This window comes from Labeo rohita, chromosome 13 (genome assembly GCF_022985175.1).
Source record: "Labeo rohita strain BAU-BD-2019 chromosome 13, IGBB_LRoh.1.0, whole genome shotgun sequence".
NCBI lineage: Eukaryota > Metazoa > Chordata > Actinopteri > Cypriniformes > Cyprinidae > Labeo > Labeo rohita.
The window spans coordinates 17,594,017-17,615,931 of NC_066881.1; the positions used below are offsets into that span (position 1 = coordinate 17,594,017).

Sequence of the window (21,915 nt, forward strand, 5' to 3'; positions counted from 1 at the left end):
TTATTATATAAATCATATTATATTTTTATTTGTAAAGATATTTACAAAAAAGTTATCATCTAATCGTTAACACTACACATTACAAATTTATTACAAATAATTTGTATATAGATCGATAAATATATAGATTGATTGATTGAATAATAAATATTATAGTTTATATATATATATATATATATATATATATTATTTTAAGTATATATTATATTATATATATTTATAATATTACATTATTTTCATTTTTTGTAGCATAGTCCTAAAACAAATAAAATTAATCAAAATAAAATAAGATAAAAGTCCGCGTGCTGTGGGTTGCTATGGAAACAGACGCACTCTGAGCTGACGGATCGAAATGGATGTGCTGGGAAACTTGGAAGTTCGGTGAGTTACGAAGAATTTATGCAAGAAAACTTGGACAAACTTTAACACTGTTTCCACAGCAGAAAATTAATTTGGAGCCTGTAAAGGTATCCAGTCTGGACAACAAAAACAAGCTATGAACTAGTATCATAGCTAGCTAGCTAGCACTGAGCAGAAAACGCACTTGTGTGTAACAGTACACACTGGAAATACGGCGGGTGTTATCATATAAAATAAACTAAAATACATTTTCAATGTACTAATCTTAAAATATGGAGGAAAATCATTTTAAAAAACACAAACTATATAAAAACAAAATATGAAGAACAAATAATGTATTCAATCAATGCAAACATGAGAGCATACAAAATAAATAGTAATGTGCTACTTTTATTTTTATGACTATTTTATTTATTTATTTTTATAACTATAAGGTGGGTGCAAGGATTCAACAATGGCACATTTAGATTTGTCGACAAGAAAACAACATGCTACACCTGCGGGAATTTTATTGTTTTCCTCAATGTGGAAACTAAGATGAGGAAGACTCTGCAGAGTCCTGGTTCTGGTATTGGGGCCTTTACAGCCAGTGGGCATCGCAGGTGTCTTGCCTTCTCTGACCTCAATCTCAATCCTTCCATATTTGTCTACAACTATCCAGAGCTTGAGCTCATGTGTGAACTCAAAGGTCAGTCATTTTTTAAATGTCCTTGAACAACAAGCTACGAATTTATTGTAGTTGCAATCAAACTGTTAATGCACACAATTTAAAAAATGTATAAAGTCTACTGTATGTGCTTTTTCTTTTTTCTTTTTTTAGGCAAAACTAAACTGGGCTATACAGCTCTGGCTATGTGTGATACTGGGCCTTATTTAGTCTGTGCTTCCTCCATGCCTGATCACACCATCACATTATGGTAAAATGCATGTTTTACATTAGTCTGACATTTGCTACAGCAATAGTTTATATTTTGCCATTTCTAATATTAGTATTTAATACCCACTATTTAGGAACTGGGAGAGCAGCATACTACTTTGTAGCCATTCACTCTTGGGAGAGGACGTCACAGCACTGGTTTTTAACCCCATGAACTGGTGTCAAATTTGTGCTGTAAATGTGAGGTCCCTTACCATCTGGAATATTGAAAGATGTGACAACTATCATTTGATGAAGCCTAGGTATAGTGTCTCTCCAGCAGATGTCACTGTTATTTGCACATGGATTTCATATGCCAACAATGGGACTCATGCACAGATAGTGTTTATTTTACCCATTGTCCTTTCTTTATGTTTTCTTGGCAGTGCTGTCGATCTTCCAGCCACTGATGGTTCAGTTATTGAGTCTGAAGCAAACCTGTGTCATATGGTCAGTGGGAAGCTGACACACTTAGGTCCTCAGATGCCCATTTCAGCAGTCGCTGGACTGAGTGGAGATAGAGCGGACAATTTTGTGGTATGGGTTGTATCTTCAGTAGAGTGTTTCCCTATAAACCAGTAGTTTTTATCAGTGCTGGGCAACGATTAATCACGATTAATCGCATCCAAGATAAATAAAGGTTTTGTGTATATATGTGTGTGTACTGTGTATATTTATTATGTATTTATAAAAACACATATACAATATATATTTTGAAAATGTTTACATGTATTTAAATGTATTTTATATTCATATAATCTATATTATATATAAATATATTTAATATATAAACGTAACATACTTTTTTTCTTAAATATATACATGTATGTGTGTGTATTTATATATATACATAATAAATATACACACTACACACACATATATTATATACACAAAAACTTTTATTTTGGATGTGATTAATAATGATTAATCATTGCCCAGCACTAGTTTTTATTAGTGTTGCATAGGTGATTTTTTAGCAGTATTTTATGATCAAAATAAAAGTACAGATGGTGATTTAAATGTCATAATCAAAAGCTTTGGGTAACACTTTATTTTTTTCAAACTCACAGCATAATAGTATGCGTCTGTCCCAACAGCCTTTGAAACAAACAAAACCAAAATTGTGTCCAAGTGCCCTGCTGGTCAACGTCTGACCTGTATGTTGGTTCCAAGGAAGGTTTCCTGCTTTGTGTGAATCCTGACACTTTGCTTGTCTCTGTCTTATATAAACCTCACACTGAATTAACCCCCACAGGTAAACTCATGCTTGATACATGGCAAATCAGAATATTTCAGGATTTTACATGTCCATTTTTTAACTAGTTCTTTGTCTTCTTAAGAGTTTTAATTGTATTTGTTGTAATTTTGTGTCATAGATGACAGTGAAACATCCCTGCAGGAAGGTAGTTTCCAGAGCTTGGTACTGCAAGACTGTAACTTATTTGCTGCAGGAATGGTAAGAATTTTAATTATCATCACCCATATCCATAACCATATCTTCCGGACAACCAGCAATGGAGTTTTATTATTATTATTATTATTATTATATGAGACATGTCACAGTTTTAATTCCTGTAAAAAGCACATTCAGGGCTTTTCAAAGATTCCAAATGTTTGGAAGTTTCGCCATGACCGTTCACTCTCCTTGGTCTTTAAATATGGCTGACATTAATTTAGTAAACAAATTTGACATTCTAATGTAAATAATATTTTGTAATGATCATTTAAATCTGACTAATTTTCCAATTGTTTGTCATAAATGTTAATGGAATGAATTTTTAAAGTCCTGGTGTCCTGTACAGAGGACATAGGATGACGTATGAATAAAATATAATTTTTTCAAGAAAACTTTTTTTATGCTCTAAACAAATGTAATGACATGAAAAAATATTGAATTCACATTTTTCTTCTGGTAGTCAGGAGGTAATATGAACCTTGAAACTACACATTAATTTCTTTTTAAATGAGACATAATTTCAGCTTGATTCAAGAGCATTTCCAAACCTATTGCAGGAAGGCATTTTACGAAACATACAAATTAAAGGAAACAAACTGGAGGTAGTACAGACTTGGGCTTTGGATAAGGCACCCTCAACTATATGCTTTTCCCCTGATGGTGAGACACTGCTGATAGTTTCTAATACAGTAAGTGTTTATATTTTATGACATTAGTGTATTTTTAGTGTTTTTTATGATGTTAGTGTGTTTTTATGATTCATATGAAATAATATTAATGTAAAATAGTTATATTATAATATACATTACATTAATATAATATTTAACTTGATAAAAAACTCATCATTCTTATATTTATGCCAGAATGCAATACAATAAAATAAAGACAATGTTGAGAATAATAATTAATAAATTCTGGTTTTGTTTCACAGGGCTGTGTTTACAAATTCAAACCAGTGCTGAATGATAAAATTATGAAAGTTCTGGATGTACTCAGTGGAGATTTTGTGGCTGTTGCTCCATTATACACTGACAGAAGCATTTGTTTGGTAAAAGAACATGCCGTGTCAATTGGTTAATTAATCACAATAAATCTACTGATAACATATTATAATAGCATAGTATTATAATACAAATATGAAAATACAAAGTATATCTGAAATGAAATATTATTGAAAATAATAAGGCATCTGTATCTTCATTATTGCAGTCAGTCAGAGAAGCAGGAGACGTACAGCTGTGGGCTCTGGATGATGGATTTTGCATGGGCTTCATCTCTCTGCAAACACATGTTAGTGCTAAAACTGGAGGTTCTATATGACACACACAGTAATTATTTTTCCCAAATATGTGTTATTTGGTATGACTTCATTTCAGGTGACCAGTATGGCATGCTGCCCCATAGCACAGTATGTTGTTGTAGGGACAGCTACTGGAGACGTCCTAGTTGTGGAAATGACCACAAAACAAAAGCCCAGGCTAGTTCACAGAGTTCATCTCTACCATGTCCCTGTAGACCATTTGGTGTGAGTTTCACAGCACCATGATTGTTCGCATATCACTTTTCTTGTGAACTGGAGCAATGTGAACTGAATGTTGAAAATACTGTGTATTATATTTGTTCAACAGGTTTGATCAAGGTGGCAACTTCTTAATCACAGGAGCATCAGACTCACGCATGTTTGTGCTGAATGCAAGGCCATCAAAAGGATTCGAAATTATTGGATGGATTGGTAATCTTTAGGACAAAATACACTTCTAATTATTTTTCAGTATTTGGGGTCAGAATGTATACTTTAATTCAACAAGGATGCTTTCAATTGATCAAAGGTAACAGTAAAGATTTCTATTTCAAGTAAATGCTGTTCTATTGAATTTTCTGTATATCAAAGGATCCACAAAAAAGCAGTGTTTTCAACACTGATAATAATCAAAAAGGTTCTTGATTGTAATAACATTCACTATATTACTGTTTTTACAGTATTTTTTGATCAAATAATCAAAAAATTGGTGGGCAAAACATTTAAAAATCTCACCCCAAACTTTTGAACTGTATTATATTGATCCTATTATATTTTGCCTGAAGTTTGAAGTGATTTCTAAAAGGTCTTTTTATAATTTTTCCAGAGGCTCCAGGTGCCATTGTAAGCCTTTCCACTCAGTACCTCAAGGAAAGTAAACAGGTTAAAGTTCTGGTGTTATGCAACAAGACAGAGAGAGAAATCAATGAGGGAAATCTGCTTCTGCTACTGACGTTGTTTGTGCAACAGATTACAGGTATCAGGAAAAAAACACTATAATTAAGGCTGGCATGCAGAAAACTTCTCTAAAAAAAAAATAGGAGGATAAATACTAGACATTCAAAAATTCCAGTTCTCCTCATAATGTGGGTACGCTTTCAGACTCAACAGGTTGTGTGGATGCCTATGGACGTCTATGTAAAGATGTCCTCCACAGCTGCCTATATGAGATTCCTCACTCTCTCTGCTCTTGTGTCCTGGCCATAAACAAGATATTTGGTTACTGCCAACAGAGAAAAGTCTTGCAAAGTTTCAGTATCCCCAAGGTGCTAAGAACAGACAACACCCATAGTCTGATGACAGTTTTATTTTGTGTTTTTGGCACTGCTCCTAACGACTTCTCATGTGGTATACAGAGTGGAGAAAAGCCCTCTAATGCACAAGAAGCAGTTCACCTGATCCTGGAGAAAGAGGCAGGGGGTCATTTACTGAGTCCTGCCTTTCTACAGCTCTCCCCACATCAAACCTGGCTGGCAGTGGTTGGCAGGGATGGACTGCTACGCATTTGTGAGATCTCCACAATGGTATTGTTTGTTAAAACCAACCTCTACAAGTTCATCCATGTTTTTATGAGTACCGGGCTAGGAGAAACACGTTTCTCGGAAACTGCCCAAATATCTGACGAGCATGTAAATGTGTGTACTTTTGAAATGCAGGACAGGTATGTGCAGCTGCAGTGCCACTCATGTTGGCAGGGTGGAGTTGGATCTGTTTGTTTCGCCCCAGACAGTCAGACCCTCATCACCACAGGCCTGAGGGACGGCTCGCTTGTCTGCAGCAGGCTCAGGTGAGCTCAGAGCTCTCAAAAAACATCAAATGGACAAAACATGCCATGCTTTGCCCTTGAAGCTAGACCTGAAGCATCTTTGTTTTTCAATGTATTTAACAGGTTAAGGCTTTCTGGGGCTGGCAGAGCAAATGCAGCTACCCAGTATGCTCAGTCAGTTCATGATTCTTTTGAGTCAGTAGTATCCTCAGAGAACACCATCCTCTCCAAAATGACTGACTGGAATCCACAGACACAGTCCCTGACAAGATGTTCGTCATTTCATCCAGGCGAAGTACAGAAACACAGTGTTTAAATAATATTTATGCACAGTATTCTACCTGGTGAGATGTTTTACTGGAAGGATGTTCTGTTTTTTGGGACACAGAATATAAACTGTCATAAAATTCTTTCCTGCAGGGAAAGATGAGTCATGAAGATGAACAAGAGGAAAACTATTTTGTGTCCCCAACTAGTTTTACATGGCTTGATGGAAAATTAGATGCGGTTGGTGTCTGAATTTATTTATGTGTTACTGTTTAATTAACAATACAATATTGCCTTGTTATTGTTCTGAATTTTATAATACAGCATTATTTGTTGCCGGCAGCCAATTCTTTTCAGGTTACAACACATTTTGTGTTTCTTATTTTATGAGTTTAAAAAAGTTAATCACAGGCCTCCAGGAGAAAAAAATCTTTCTCATAAAATCTCATAAAATGTATTTATGTAAAATAATTACCACAGGGAAAGGTGTTACAACCTTATGTAAAATTAAACTAGAAAATTAATATTTATATTATATTTGTATTATTATTATTATTATAATTACCGCGATAGTGAATCAATTGGCTGCATAAAAAACTCATAACCTATACTACCATTCAAATGTTTGAAGTAAATATGATCTTTTTTTTTACAGAAATGAATATTTAATTCAGCTTTTTAACATTCAGCTTTTCCATCACAGGAATAAATTAAATTTTGAAGTACTCTACCAGTCAAAAGTTTTTGACGAAGCAAGATTTCTAATGTTTTTTTGAAGAAGTCTCTTCTCTTCACTGAGACTGCATTTATTTGATCCAAAATACAGCAAAAAACTGTAAAATTTTGAAATATTTTTACTATTTAAAGTAACTTTTTTCAATTGTAATATATTTTAAAATGTTGTTTATTCTTGTGATTTCAAAGCTGAATTTATAGCATCATTACTCCAGTCACATGATCCTTCAAAAATCATTTTAATATTCTGATTTCCTTCGCAAAAATATTTAATATTAGCATTATTATGTTGAAAACAGCTGAGTAGAATTTTTTTCAGGTTTCTTTGATGAGAAAATGTTAGAAGAGTAGCATTAAAAAAATATTAATTTCTATCATTTCTTTCCCAAAAAAGCTTTTGAATTGGTATAGTGTAGAATGTTACAAAAGCTTTTTATTTAAGAAAAATGCTGACCTTCGGATCTTTCTCCTTAAGAATCCTGAAAAAAATTTACTCAAACTGTTTTAAAAAATGATGATGATGATAATAATAATAATAATAATAATAATAATAATAATAATGATGATAATAATAAATGTTTCTTGAACAGCAAATCAGCTTTTTAGAATATTAGAATGATTTCTGAAGGATCATGTGACACTGAAGACTGGAGAGTAAAAATTTTACTTTGATCACAGGAATAAATTACATTTTAAAATATATTTATATAGAAAGCAGTTATATTAAATAGTAAAAATATTTTACAATATTACTGCTTTTGGATCAAATAAATGCAGGCTTGGTGAGCAGAAGAGACTTCTTTAAAAGCATTAAAAATCTTACTGTTTAAAAACTTTTGATTGGTAGTGTATATTAAAATTTTAATAATATTTCACAGTATTTCTGGTTTACTGTATTTTTTGATCAAATAAATACAGTCTTGGAAAGAGACTTATTTCAAAAACATTTTTAAAAATCTTACCAAACCCAAACTTTTTGAAGATTGTTATGATACGGGTTTCCGCAAACATCAAGCATCTTATTTGAGTGAGAAATAGAATAATTGAAAGATACATCAATAAAAGGATCATGAGTCCAGTGGTTTCCAAACAGGTTCTCCAAGAGGAAACCCAGCAGTATGCAGAGACAAAGAAGAACCTAAGAAAAAACATCAAAGTCCTTCGTGACACAGTAAGAGAAAGGATTGTCCACCTTTTTTTTCTCTTTCATATTATTGTTTCCACACACAACTGAAGCTGAAAGGTTAATCTTAATTGTCTCTGGATTACTCCAGATCAAAGCAATGATGGAGGAGAATGAGAGTCTGCCAGACATGGAGAAACTTGAGCACCAGGAATTTAACCTGGATGTGGAAGAGCAACAGAGGCTGCAGCTAGAGGGAGAACAGGAAGTTACCAGGGTAAACATGTCTATATATCTTCTGTACAAACAAGCTTTTCAGTTCATTTTTTTTTTTTTACCAGTTTTAGATGTGTATTTGTGTTGTTTAAGGTGAAGAAAGAGATTGAGATGGAGAATCTGGCTAAGTGCTATCAGAGGGAGATCCTGAAGAAAGAATGCTGGGATTCCATGCAAATCAAAGGGAAAGCCATTAAGGTCTCCAGTCTAAAAAGAAAGTAGATTTTATAGGGGAGAAAAACCTACATGTAATAATATCCACATCAACTGATTTCACCTGGCTCACCTACAACTAGAAATACTATACAGCTGCCGAGTGTAAGTGTCTTTGTATGCATTTTGTTGCCTCCAGGCCTTTCATTCAGAAAATGAGGTAAAGAACTACCCCATGAAGGAACGCACTGAAAAGGAACTTGAAGAGCTTCAAAGGGTTGAGACCATGAGGCAGATTGAACAGGAAGATTCACAAGTAAGTGTACAGTCCGTTACTTAAACAATAATGAGTCATCTGTTGGAATGGATTCCTCCATAGCAACCATGATACTGAACATACCGTAGCGTACCTCGACTCAGTGTTTGTTTCTGTTATTTCACACAAATAACATGAGTATTCTTCATAGCTTCAAGAGATGATTTTAAACACAATCTCTGGAGAAAAAGAGAACGAGGAGGAAGAAGACAGTAAGACCGAGAGTCCTGCTCTGACTGGAAGTCTCAGTGCTCTATATGGAGGTGTCAATCCTCATCTCTACAGCCAGTTTAACTTACACATCAGAGAGCAAAAAATCAACCAAATCACCTTGCTGAAGGTGATGACCTCTTATTTATACTTTATACTTGAACTTGATGTTTTATTGGGTGTTAGCATCCCCATTTGTGTACATAAAATGTTTAAACTGTAAAATGTTTATTTGATAAATTTCATGATTTTTAATGAAGGACATCATCTACAAAGTAAAGAGCACATTCAACAAAGAGTTTGAGGCAGTTTACAAGCAAAAGGATCAGGAAATCAACCGTCTTAGAGAGAAGAACAAGCGTATCGCTGAGATTATGACCGAGCTGGACCTTAGCGAGACCCTGTGGGAGCCAATTCTCACGGATAATGAGTGTCCTGAGAGAGCTCTTACTGTGACCGACTCAGAGGTAACACAGCCAGTCTCTAAGATTTTTAAAAGATCTTGGGTTAATCCAGGATTTATCTTACCTTTGTTGGTCCAGCTCAGAGCTATTTTTTATCTTTCAAACCTACATAGATTTTCTATCATTTAAATCATGTAATTATGGCAAACACTGATTTATTATTTTAGATAATGGGACTGGCATACAAATTTATGTGTGTTTCTAGATCAAGGTTGAGAAATACCTCACCCCCAAGCAGAAAGAAAAAGAAGAAAAGCTAAGGGAGGAAGAGGAACGGCAAAGGCTTGCAGCCAAGGTATAACATTACTGTACCTCAGAACAGGTGTGCGTTTAACAGTTAGCAAACTATTTATTTCAGTTACTCAGAATTTATTCCAGTTATTTCAGAATAGTTTGCTAAAACAGTTAGAAAACTATTTATTTGATTACTTTCATCAAAACTGAATGTTGCATCCATGAATAATCTGTTAATTATATATTCATATGAAAATGCTTGCTTTTTTACACTTCAAAAGTTTGTTGTCAATTTTTTTAAAGAAATAAATTCAAATAACACATTTTTATCAAGAATGCATTCAATTGATCAAAAATGGACATTTATAATACTACAACAGATTGACCATTCTAATCATCACATGTATCATGGTTTCAACAATAATATTAACAGCACAACTGTTTTCAATGTTAAAGGAGATGTCCACTTCCAGAACAACAATTTACAGATAATGTAGTCACCCCTTTGTCATCCAAGATGTTCATGTCTTTCTTTCTTCAGTCGCAAAGAAATGATGTTTTTTGAGGAAAACATGTCAGGATTTTTCTCCATGTAATGGACTTCTATGGTGCCCCAAGTTTGAACTTCCAAAATGCAGTTTAAATGCGGCTTCAAATGATTCCAAATGCGGTTGTAAACGATCCCAGCTGAGGAATGGTCTTATCTAGCGAAACGATCGGTTATTTTCATAAAAACAATACAATTTATATACTTTTTAATGTCAAACCCTCGTCTTGTCTTACTCTTCCCGACCTCTGTTTTTTCCGGTTCATGATAGTTAGGGTATGTCGAAAAACTCCCATCTCATGTTCTCCCTCAACTTCGAAATCATCCTATATCGCTGTTTTACCTTTTTCGTTAAGGGTGTTTGATCTTCTTTGCATGTTTACTTTGCAAAGACTGGGTCAGATCTTCTGCAGTGATGTAGGATGATTTTGAAATGATTTTTGAAGTTGAGGGAGAAAATACGATCAGAGTTTTTCGACATACCCTAACCGACTTCAACCAGAATACACAGAGTTCAGGGAGAGCAAGACAAGACGAGCGTTTGAGATTAAAAAGTATTTCAGTTGTATTTTTTTTTAATGAAAATAACTAATACTTTGGCTAGATAAGACCCTTCTTCCTCGGCTGGGATCGTTTACAACCGCATTTGGGATCGTTCAGCATATTAGAATGATTTCTGAAGGATCATGTGACACTGAAAACTGGAGTAATGGCTGCTGAAAATTCAGCTTTGTTATTAAATATGTTACATTTTCTTAATATTCATCAAAGAAACCTGAAAAAATTCTACTCAGCTGTTGCTGCTCAAATATTCTGGAGAAATGATTCTAAAAATGTAGCTTTGAAATCACAGGAATAAATTACATTTTAAAATATATTCAAATAGAAAACAGTTATTTTAAATAGTAAAAATATTTCAAAATTTTCAGAAGAGACTTTAAGAAAAAACATTAAAAAACTTTTGACTGGTAGTGTGTATCAGTTTGTCTCGTGCTATAGATATCAACTGTTCTGCATTTCCATTGCAGTCTGACAACACGAGAGATCAAGCGCTCAATGTTATGATGGGTGGTGTTCTGGAGCTTAAAAAAGAAGATGTGCTGAGGATGGTGAGCAGAATGTATCTTACTGGAATTAATAAACTTATTTACCAAAAATATGACGTCAGGGCAAAGTAACATTTAAGATATGCTTAACTCCCAGGAAGTACCTCAGCCTGAGTTCATGTCTAAACCTGAGCTACAGTGGATGGAAGAAGAGAGAAAGAGCTTCAAAGAGTTTGAGAAAAAAGCAAAGGAGCTCAATGAGGAGAAAGAGAAATACAAAAAGGTATAACTTACAGGGATCGTTCATCCAAAACTCTGTTGGTTTTAACCGTCAGGCTTTAAAAATGATTAAAAAAAACACCAAAATGGTCCATACAGCACAAATATTATATTACAAATCATCTGAAACCATACAATAATCTTCTTTGCAAAAGTTGCTACCTCAAAGTCTGTCACAGTGAATGCGAAAACCAATGGCGCTTGGCATTACTGATGTCAAATCTGCATTTTTGGTTGAACTATTATTATGAGCAATTACTCCTTTCCATTTCAAATCATTTTAAACTTGTAGACCCCTTTCCGTTTCTTTAGACACTAGAGACAGAAATGAAGAAACTGCTGACATCTATTAAAGAGGCTACCCAGATGTTTGATGAAAAACTTACAACGCTGTTCGAAAGGAAGGTGAAATCAGAGATGGTCATATACCAGGTAAGATGTACAGCACATCACTGCAGTTTTGCATGTCACCTGTTTCAGGGGCCTATCGCATCACCTGCAAACACTGTAGTTATGTAACAGTAACTGTGCATCTACTACTTATAGATTGTGAGTTTTTATCTTTCAGGAAGAGCTCAAGATTGCAAATCTGGTTCACTCCATTCAAACCGAAGAAGAGATCCTAAGCAGAGAGAAACAGCTGAGCCTTAAACTTGAAAAGGCACGAACTGTAAAGGTGATATATAGTAGATATTCTGTCTATCTCTTGCTCAGCCCTACTGTTGTCTGTTCACAGTAACTCTATATAAAGTCAGGAATTGGCAGTTATACCATGAGACAATTATAATGTTCCTGATGGGGAGACAAAAATTTCATGCAAGAACAAACTTGTGTTTCACACTAATCCGTTCCTGTAAGATTGTTTTGCACATGTTCAAGCGTATGAGTCACCTGTCTTCTCTGTCAGAATGAAATTGGGGAGGAATTGAAAAAACACAAGGAGATTGTTGATGAGTTCAGAGAAGAATATGATAACACAGTCGCTGAGGACAAAGTAAGATTATGAACGTGTGCATATGCATATCCAAAATATTCTCACCAAGAAAGTCTGATGTAATCATTTGCCTTTTTTTAAGCTTCTCGACAAAGGATTTCGCAAAGAGTTTTTTGACGTACCTGGGCACATAATTGACCAGCTCTATAAGCTTTACAAACGCAGACCAAGGTATTATTTCAAAGGAGCTGCAACTTTATAAGACACGTGCATAAGACATGTGATGTCTGTCTAGTAATAAGTAATGGTGTTGTTCGACAGGGTTCAGAGGATGAAAACACAGACTGAAAATAACCAGTTTAAGGAGGGGGGACTATTAGGAACAGCACCATCTGATGGTCTCTCTCTGATGATGAAGGCCATGGAAGAGTTGGACGCTCCAGAGAACATGCCAGAAGGATTAGATCTAGTTGTTTGGGAGAGGTTTTGCATGGCCAGGCGGACCAAAGTGGAAAGTGAACAAAAGGTGAGAATGGGTAGCGAGAGCGCACGTGTGCTAGGAGTCACCCAAATCACATTTTAAGCCATATTCCTCACAATCCAAAATTGCCTCAGAAGGGTTTTAATGTTGACTTCTGTAGGTCAAACTAAAAGCATTGACCCTGGCGGAGATGCAGGCTTTTCTTCAGAGGAGAACAGATGAGGACGAGAAAGCTCATCTTGAAATAAAAAATCTTATTGATGAACTTAATAGGTGAGAAGGCTATCAATCCCTACTGGAAATAGGATGTTATTGAGTATATACACTGCCGTTCAAAAGTTTGGGATCTTGGGTTTCTCATGCTCACCAAGGCTGTATCTGTTTGATTAATTACTATTTTGTGAAATATTATTGCAATTAAAAAAAAAAAAAAAGTTTTCTTTTTTAATATACTTTAAAGTATAATTTGTGAAGCAAAGAATTATTACTCCAATCTTTAGTGTCACAGTCCTTCAGAAATCATTCTAATATGCTGATTTATAATCAATGTTGAAAACAGTTGTGATGCTTAATTTTTTGGGGGACGTGTGATACTTTTTCAGTAGAACAATGTTTATTCAAAATAGAAATTCTGTGTTATACAATATACACTACTATTCAAAAGTTTGGGGTCAGTAAAAATTTTTTTAAAGAGATAAATGCTTTTATTCAGCAAAGATGTGTTAAATGGATAAAAAGTGATAGTAAAGACTTTCTATTTTGAATAAATGCTGTTCTTTCTGAAGAATCATGTGACACTGAAGACTGGAGTAATGGCTGATGAAAATTCAGTGCTGCGTCACAGAAATAAATTTTATTTTAAAATATATTAAAATAGGAAACCAATATTAGAAACTGCAATATTTCACAACATTATTATTTTTTTGATCAAATAAATGCAGCCTTGATGAGCATAAGTGACATTAAAAACATCTTAGTGATCCCAAAGTCTTGAACTGCAATGTATGGCCAATTCATTTAATTGCTATTATTGTTCTAGCCTCTGTGAAGAAATGATGAGGTTTCGACTAGATAGTATGGTGCAGATCGTTCTACAGCAAGGTCAGGTGGAAGTGGAGGCTGGAGACTTCATCGCAGACTATACCGATGCTCTGCTAATCCATCGCAAAGTAATTGAGGACCTCAACAGCACCATCAGGGTACACAGAATTACTCATCTTTCTCTTCATTTCAATTTTGCTCACATTATAAATTGTGGCCTTACTTATAATCAGTACACATCCATTTCCTGTTTTTGTGCATCAGCCACAAACTAAGCACAAAATGAAATCTAGATGATCATCATCAATGGTCATTTGTACTAGAAATAAACTAAGACACATAAAGAGCAATAGCTGATTAAATGAAAATGAGATTATTTCAACAAATATAAATGAAAGCAACATTCTTTGATAAATACACAATGGCAATTCTGATATCATTTTTCGTATTTAATATTGTATATTTAGTTTGAGATTAAATAATCAAATTATTGACTAACTTATCTATTACTGATTTTTCTATCAGGCTTTAGGAGATCAGAAGATTGCTAGCATGGTGGAGTGTAAAGATTTCCGCAAAGGAATCATACAGCAAGAGTGGGATCACAGAAGAATGAGAATGCAGCTGGAGGATCTCAGCAATAAAGCCAGAGACATACAGACCCTGCGCATCACTCAGGAGATTCAAGATGTATGTATGGATTTTAATCTGTAGTCTTTCATTTAAAGTAACTTTATTCATCACCTAGCAGGTATACTACCAGTCAAAAGGTTTTGGACAGTAAGATTTTTAAAGTTTTTTAAAGAAGTCTCTTCTGCTCACCAAGAATGCATTTATATTTGATCCAAAATACAGCAAACAGTAATATTGTGAAACATTTCCTGTGATCAAAGCTAAATTTTTAGCATCATTACTCCAGTTTTCAGTGTCTCATGATCCTTCAGAAATCATTCTAATTCTTTTCATCTGAACTTTCTATTCATCAGAGAAACCTGAACAAATTCTACTCAGCTGTTTTCAACATAATAGTAATAAATGTTTTTTGAGCAGCAAATCAGAATAATAGAATGATTTCTGAAGGATCATGTGACCGGAGTAATGATGCTAAAATTCAGCTTTGAAATCATAGAAATAAATTACATTTTAAAATATATTCAAAAAGAAATCATTTATTTTAAATAGTAAAAATATTTCAAAATTTTACTGTTTTTGCTGTACTTTGGATCAAATAAATGAAGGCTCAGGCTAAAAAAACATTAAAAATCTTACTGTCCAAAAACTTTTGACTGGTAGTGTGTATGATTAACAAAGTAAGCTAGTGAAAACTGAAAAGGAATGATTTAACAAATCTGAGACAATAGGACACTATGACTCTGGACTACCTTTGTCTTTGCTTTAAAGTGAAATTAAATTATATAATAATAAAATTACAAATACTTCTTTCTCTGTATTTTTTTCTTACGTCAGTACCTAAATGAAACAAGTAATGACAACAGGGTGTTAAAGCAGCTCACAACTCTGGAGACGACCTTCGATTTACAGAAAACGGTAATCTTGCTCATTACTCTTTTAAGGACCTAGCAAAGATAATTAAGCATACAGTAACTTTTCCAGAAGCATATTTCTCAACACAGGTGTTCCTTAGCTGTAAATTCAGTCTGGATGATTACATGAATCAGATTCATTGACAGATATAAAAGTTTGGCTTGTTTTGCTCTTTGCCCAGACTCATCAAAAGAAAGTTGAGACTTGCAAGAAACAGATAAAGCACCTGGACAGACAAGGTGTGCAAATGCAAGAGAAGAACGCAGCCCTCGACTTAAAAGTGGCTGACATGGAGATAACTGTTGCAGAGAGAAGGAATATTTACGAGGCTCTTGGTAACTGACTTTATATCTTGTCTAACTATTTGCTTTTAGCACAAATAGACTACTTTGTAGTTTAGAGCACAAGGGGCCTTATTCATGAAGCATGAGGAGAGATTTCTGTGTTAATCATTTGAAAATGCATTCTTACATAGGCCTACACTACTGTTAATTATTAAATTTTATTTTTCTTAAGAAATAATACTTTTATTCAACAAAGACAGATTAACTTGATCAAAAGTGACAGTAAAGACATTTAAATGTTACATAAAGGTTTCTATTTTGAATGATGCTAAAAATTCAGCTTTGAAATCACATGAATAAACTGCATTTTAAAATATATTCAAATAGAAAACGGTTATTTCAAATAGTAAAAATATTTCACAATTTTACAGTTTTTGCTGTACTTTGGATAAAATAAATGCATGCTAGGTGAGCAAAAAAGACTTATTTAAAAAAAACATTAAAAATCTTACTGTTCAAAAACTTTTGACTGGTAGTGTAAGTACAATTTGCAATATACATTCTGCTCGTGGTTCATAAATAAGCCCCAATAACTTTCATTTATGTTTACTTATTCACAAAATGTTGTTATCCAGCAATGGGCGATAACCAGGAGACAGAGGCAGAGAGGAACTACCAAGATATCATCTTGAGAAAGAAGCTGTTAAACATAGCCGGAGCACAATCTGAAGAAATACTCATACTGAGAGCGGAGCTTGAGAAACTGCGTATGAAGAACTTCCCATCTCTTTCTCAACTGCACTACAACTGATTCAGGATACATAAATGACATTTATTATTACAGCTTTTGGTTGAAAACTTAAGTTAATTCAATACGTGACATGAGAACACAAGAAAAATGTGTAATAAATAACAATACAGTTTAATAAACCTACCAAAATTCACACTGCAATGTCTTATCGGTTTCACATATAATCTGAATGATCAAACATCTGAACATATTGGTGAACGACCTGTTATGAATCGGCTTCTTACAACCCATTTAAACATTATCAATACACTAAATGCAATACAATGAATTTCAGTTGTCTGTGAAGTCTTCCTCTGTCCTGTCAAAGTGCAGTATTTTGTCATCTAACCCTATATTGTCTATAAGCTGAGACAGACTGAGTTGTTTTCCCTCTGTGGGTAATTCACTCTGTAATTCACACAGCACAGACTGAGCACAGGATCTCCATTTGTCTATGAGTCTCTGCAGCTGGGTCAGGTCATTCTACGAGAAAAGACAGAGCAAAGAAATAAAAACTTCCAGAACATCATCCTCTGCGCTAATGACAGTTACTTGCAATACTTGACTTTAAATAGACGTTTACCTTTTTTCTGTACATCCTGACCATCTTCAATCTTCGCAAGGTTTCTGATTTCTCCTTCACTGCTTTTCTTAGCTCTTCACATTGCTGAATCAAGTCTTTTTGTGCAGTGTGATGTGAACAGTCTCTTTGCTCCCTCATGTCATTCTGATTAACATCAGTATCAGGGTCTCTGTCGTCGGTCACACTGAGGTTAGTGTCCTCCAGTTGTGAGGTCTGTGGTTGGTTCTCATCTTCTATTTTAAGGCGTTTAACCACACTGAGGGGGGATCTGAATGAGTGTCGCGATCTTTTTAACTTCTCCCTCAGCGAGGAACTCATAGACTGAAGCAAAAATGTCAGCAAGAAAGTATCAACAATGATCATATGGAAGTCGAGACAGTAAAGTCAGTGATTATGTTCTGATATATTATATGTGAAAATATTAAATATCAATTTAAAAAGGCAAAAAGCTGTACCTTGGCAGCACTTGACCTGCTTGAAGAAGACTGGGCTGTGTTTGGTGTTTCATTAGCTGGTGTCAGTTTTATCGGGGTTGTCTCCATGACTCACATCAAATTAAATCGCTTTGAAGAGGTGAAAACGGCTACATAACTCCAAAATGACAGAGTACTATTTACGTTTTTGCTAGCGTAAAAATACGATCGGAAGAAAGTCTATCTCACGGCTGTAAAGTTATCAGTAGGCACTCTGATGTTTTGAAATTGGTGCGAGAGCCACTTAATTCGTCGTCACTTCCGGACCGTCTGTACGTCATTTTTATTATCATGAATCATGGGAAACGTAGTCTAAATTTCTAATAGAATAGAATAGTTGTATTTTTAATAATATATATTTTTTAAATTATAAAAACTTTTTTTTTGTATTCTATTTTACCAGATCTGGGTAGGAACTGCTAACATGTAATCTGGATTAAGTGATCAGATTCCAAAAATTAAGTAAAACACTTTACTTGTAAAACGATTTACCTTTTTATTGATTACATGATTACATAGTATTCAAACAATATAAATTTATTATTCATAATTTATTGATTCCCCCTATTCCTCTTTTTCATCTTTCAAATGTTTCTTTCTAAAATAGCCTACTATGTATATACATTCATAAACAGTCCCAGTTTTGTGGACATTTACACAAAAACAGTTACTAGGGGGCGACACAGCATTTGACCACTGGATTTACACAAATATTCATTTCATTTTTAAGAAGTGTTTCAACATTGTATCAACTACTAATAAATACATATATTTTTAGTTAACTATGTATTACTATGTCTTTGTAAGGTTTTTTGTCTTTCAAACACATTAAAATGCACACATTCACATTATTTTTAGTTTTAATTTACATGTAATGCAGGGATTTTTTTGTCACCTGAACCTCTTTCACATAATACATTTACTTAAAGTACCCCTAAGATTTTAAAAATGAATATTTTAATAAATAAGTATGTTCAAAGTATTCTGACATTGGTTAGTAGTCACATGACATGCAGGTAAACAAACAAAATATTTCATTTTTAGTGTTTTATTTTGATCTGTGTTATTTTAAAATTATTTATTTAATTTATTATTATGTCTTAAAAAATACTTAATTAATCATTAACTTTTCATTAAACTCACAAATACTCTGCATTTCCTTCACAAACCCCAGTTTGAAAAACTTTGACATGATGTAATGTTTATTGCATTTCATGCTGTTATTAACAACAAATAGAATATATTTGTATTTTTAGATCAATATGTTACATGATTATTCTATTTAAATAAATGTGATAAACATGTTAGGTCAAACGTATTTTAAAAGTAGTCAGATTATATTCAACTACAATACTTGTCATGTAATTTGAATTCATTGACGGACTACAATTCGTAAGTAATCTAGATAATATTTTGCACCATTCACTGTTAGGACTGACAATATGAACAAATTAACAATATTATCTAAAAATAACTACACCACATATTTGATAGAGAAAATGTAAAACTGTGAAGAGAAACTGTTTTATAAAAAATAAATTGGTTAAAATATATAATGTAACACCTCAGTTTATTATTTTGTAAATCATAAAATAGCACAGAAAACTGGTTAACAGATATTGACTATATATCTGTTATACAGCATTAATAGTTATGTAGATATATCAATTGATACGTATTGCTGTCTATACATAAAGAATAGTAACACATAGTCTAAACATATTTCTTCGGTCTTCTTGTCTCATATACAGTTGAAAGGGACTAACAGGATTCCAAAGATGAATCAGAAATTAAATTGTCGAACCATGTATAAAGTCAAAATGAAGGATTTCGAAATAGATTAATCAAACTCTTAATCATCATAGTGATGAATCCAATGACTATGTAGCTTATATAACAAACATACTCAGTAAACATAATTTTAAACAAAACAACTGCAAAAATTGTAGTTAATAAGAAAAAAGAAAAAACTCTCTTTTCAAAATGAAGATGTTTACATTGGTTTGTTCAGTTCATTCATGTTTTTTCCCCAGTCCCTTTAACTGTTCCAGTGAACTGATCTGTTCACTGGAAATCTTTTCTGTCTTGTTATAACTTGTCTATGAAATTAAAATTGTTTAATAGATGTAGACTCATGCAACCATGCGCTCTCACGTTTCTAAGACTGATGTGGGGTCTAATAAACTGTTAAAAAGAGAGAAAGATGCATATGGGGTGGAGTTAACATTTTTGTGACTAATGTGCATTTTGTATCAACAGGGTGTGGTCAGTGGGAAAAATGTATCCATAGAAAATGGCATGTAAATCCCAAGGGAAGCAACACCCTTTTCCCTTGGGAAGCGTGTATGTGCCTGAATTCTATTTGCATTGTTCTTTGATTCAGCTGTCTTCAGATTATTCACTGCATAATGAGTAATAAAATTACTTAATATTTATCACATAGGATTGGCTAAAATGGTATGAATGCCCATGCATACAACTGTAAGGATGGGTACTAGTACTACTAGTAAACTCTTGCTGGTAATGATGCTCTTTCTGAAATCAGCTGACACATTCAGCTAAAGTAAAATAATTATAGTCACGTTACTACAGTTTATTTAAAGACACATGTTTCCTTTGTGGTGATTTGAAAAGTATTTAAACATGATTTGATTCCCAGGCAATGTATGAGCTTATCAAATGGGGCGAGACCTTTTTAAAAGGTAGGGTACAACGAGGCTAAAGGCACCCCCTAAGAAAAAAATGTGCTTTTCACTGTGTCCAAAGTGTATGATTGCAGAAAAATAGATATGTTTGTATTGAACATTTTTGGAGCAACAAATTTTGTGTGAAAATAAGTCATACAAGTTGTTTATTTTGTTTAAAAATCTCATAAATGTATGAGGTGGCAAGGGGGGCCTTTTACCCCATGCTGGTGAGCCTTTTCCCCGTGTGTGACTCAAAAGGGACACAGTATTGATAAAAATACTTTAGCTAAAATAATGTTTTTTTAGTAAAGTATATACTTAAACACTTTAACAAAGTTTGTACTATTTTCTGCCTATTTTGATTAATTAAAAATATATTTTTTTTGTTCAGTAAATATACTGTCATTAAAATATGTTAATATAAAACACATATTTTAAAATACATAAACAAAATCATTTTATAATGTTTAGATTCTGAAAGCATTGAAGGAGATCCCATAATAATTTAATATAGATTTACAGTAGTAACAACAAATGATATGTTATTATATGATATGATTAATAGCATATTTTTTAAATATGATGTTTTCATTCTAAACATGTTGATTATCTCTAAGATGGACACCCAACATAATATGTGACCCTGGACCACAAAACTTAAAATTGAGATTTATAAATCATCTGAAAGCTGAATTACCTTTCAATTGATGTATAGTTTGTTTCTAAGCTTTCCACTGATGTATAGTTTGTTAGGATAGGACAATATTTGGCTGAAATACAACTATTTGAAAATCTGGAATCTGAGGGTGCCAAAAAATCTAAATATTGATAAAATCACCTTTAGTGATTGTCCAAATAAAGTGCTTTGCAATGCATATTACTAATCAAAAAGTTTTGATATATTTATGGTAGGAAATTTACAAAATATCTTTATGGAAAATTATATTTGCTTAATATCCTAATGACTTTTGGCATAAAAGAAAAATCGATCATTTTGACCCATACAATGTATTTTCGGCTATTGCATCAAATATACCTGTGCTACTTAAGACTGGTTTTGTGGTCCAGGGTCACATATGATATATGTACCATCTGAATCTAACAATGTCATGTCAACAAATTAAGAAGTCAGCCGTCTATTAATTATCATGTTAATTATTGTGCCTTTTAGCCCCAACAGCAGGGGTGCTTTTACCCCAAATATCATACATTTATCTCTTTCGTTATTTAAAAACTGCTGTTTTAATTATCTTAAACAAAACTGAAAATCATTAAGAAGACATTTGTCTCAAGATATATTGAGTAATTTTAATGATTCTCATTTGCTACTTAAATCTACAACATTTTTAAAAACATCAAATATTACATCAAGTAAGCACAGAATTGACTTTGCTCTGCTGCTCACGATCGCGTCAAAGATCAGACAATTTTATTTAATACCAAAGGCTCTTTCCACCCTGGGGCGCCTTTAGCCCTGTTGCACCCTACTAATATGTACTTTTAATGTATTAATGTGTACCTTTAATATTTCTGCTTTTGTACAAGTGGCAGCTTTGTACGTTTTTCCTGAGAATGCCCTGGTGAAAAAAACAGCATATGCTGGTAGGCATGTTTTGATGCTGGGATGCTGGTTAGGTATGTTTTGGTGCT

At 33.5% G+C, this 21,915-nt stretch overlaps 2 protein-coding genes across 2 annotated transcripts; one reads left to right on the forward strand and one right to left on the reverse strand.

The window, feature by feature from the left end:
• The first annotated feature begins 318 nt into the window (after nt 1–318).
• On the forward strand, nt 319–16,614 carry cfap43 (cilia and flagella associated protein 43). The gene is given in 39 exon segments (XM_051126953.1): nt 319–381; nt 795–1,048; nt 1,181–1,277; nt 1,372–1,539; nt 1,663–1,813; nt 2,374–2,411; nt 2,413–2,531; nt 2,653–2,732; nt 3,290–3,421; nt 3,664–3,780; nt 3,942–4,022; nt 4,109–4,257; nt 4,361–4,464; nt 4,859–5,008; nt 5,134–5,297; nt 5,388–5,555; nt 5,688–5,818; nt 5,921–6,092; nt 6,218–6,304; nt 7,893–7,970; nt 8,074–8,199; nt 8,292–8,396; nt 8,551–8,667; nt 8,819–9,007; nt 9,138–9,344; nt 9,547–9,636; nt 11,151–11,231; nt 11,326–11,451; nt 11,760–11,879; nt 12,016–12,123; nt 12,355–12,441; nt 12,524–12,612; nt 12,703–12,907; nt 13,023–13,135; nt 13,902–14,061; nt 14,429–14,593; nt 15,371–15,451; nt 15,630–15,783; nt 16,368–16,614. Coding segments are annotated over 39 exon segments (4,968 nt in total). The 5' UTR covers nt 319–352; the 3' UTR covers nt 16,544–16,614.
• A 179-nt stretch (nt 16,615–16,793) lies between these two features.
• Nucleotides 16,794–17,837, reverse strand: sfr1 (SWI5-dependent homologous recombination repair protein 1). The gene is made up of 3 exons (XM_051126955.1): nt 17,561–17,837; nt 17,106–17,426; nt 16,794–17,005 (listed from the first exon to the last, which is right to left on the reverse strand). The coding sequence occupies exons 1-3, from the start codon at nt 17,645–17,647 to the stop codon at nt 16,814–16,816; spliced, it is 600 nt and encodes a 199-aa protein (XP_050982912.1). The 5' UTR covers nt 17,648–17,837; the 3' UTR covers nt 16,794–16,813.
• Nucleotides 17,838–21,915: the final 4,078 nt, after the last annotated feature.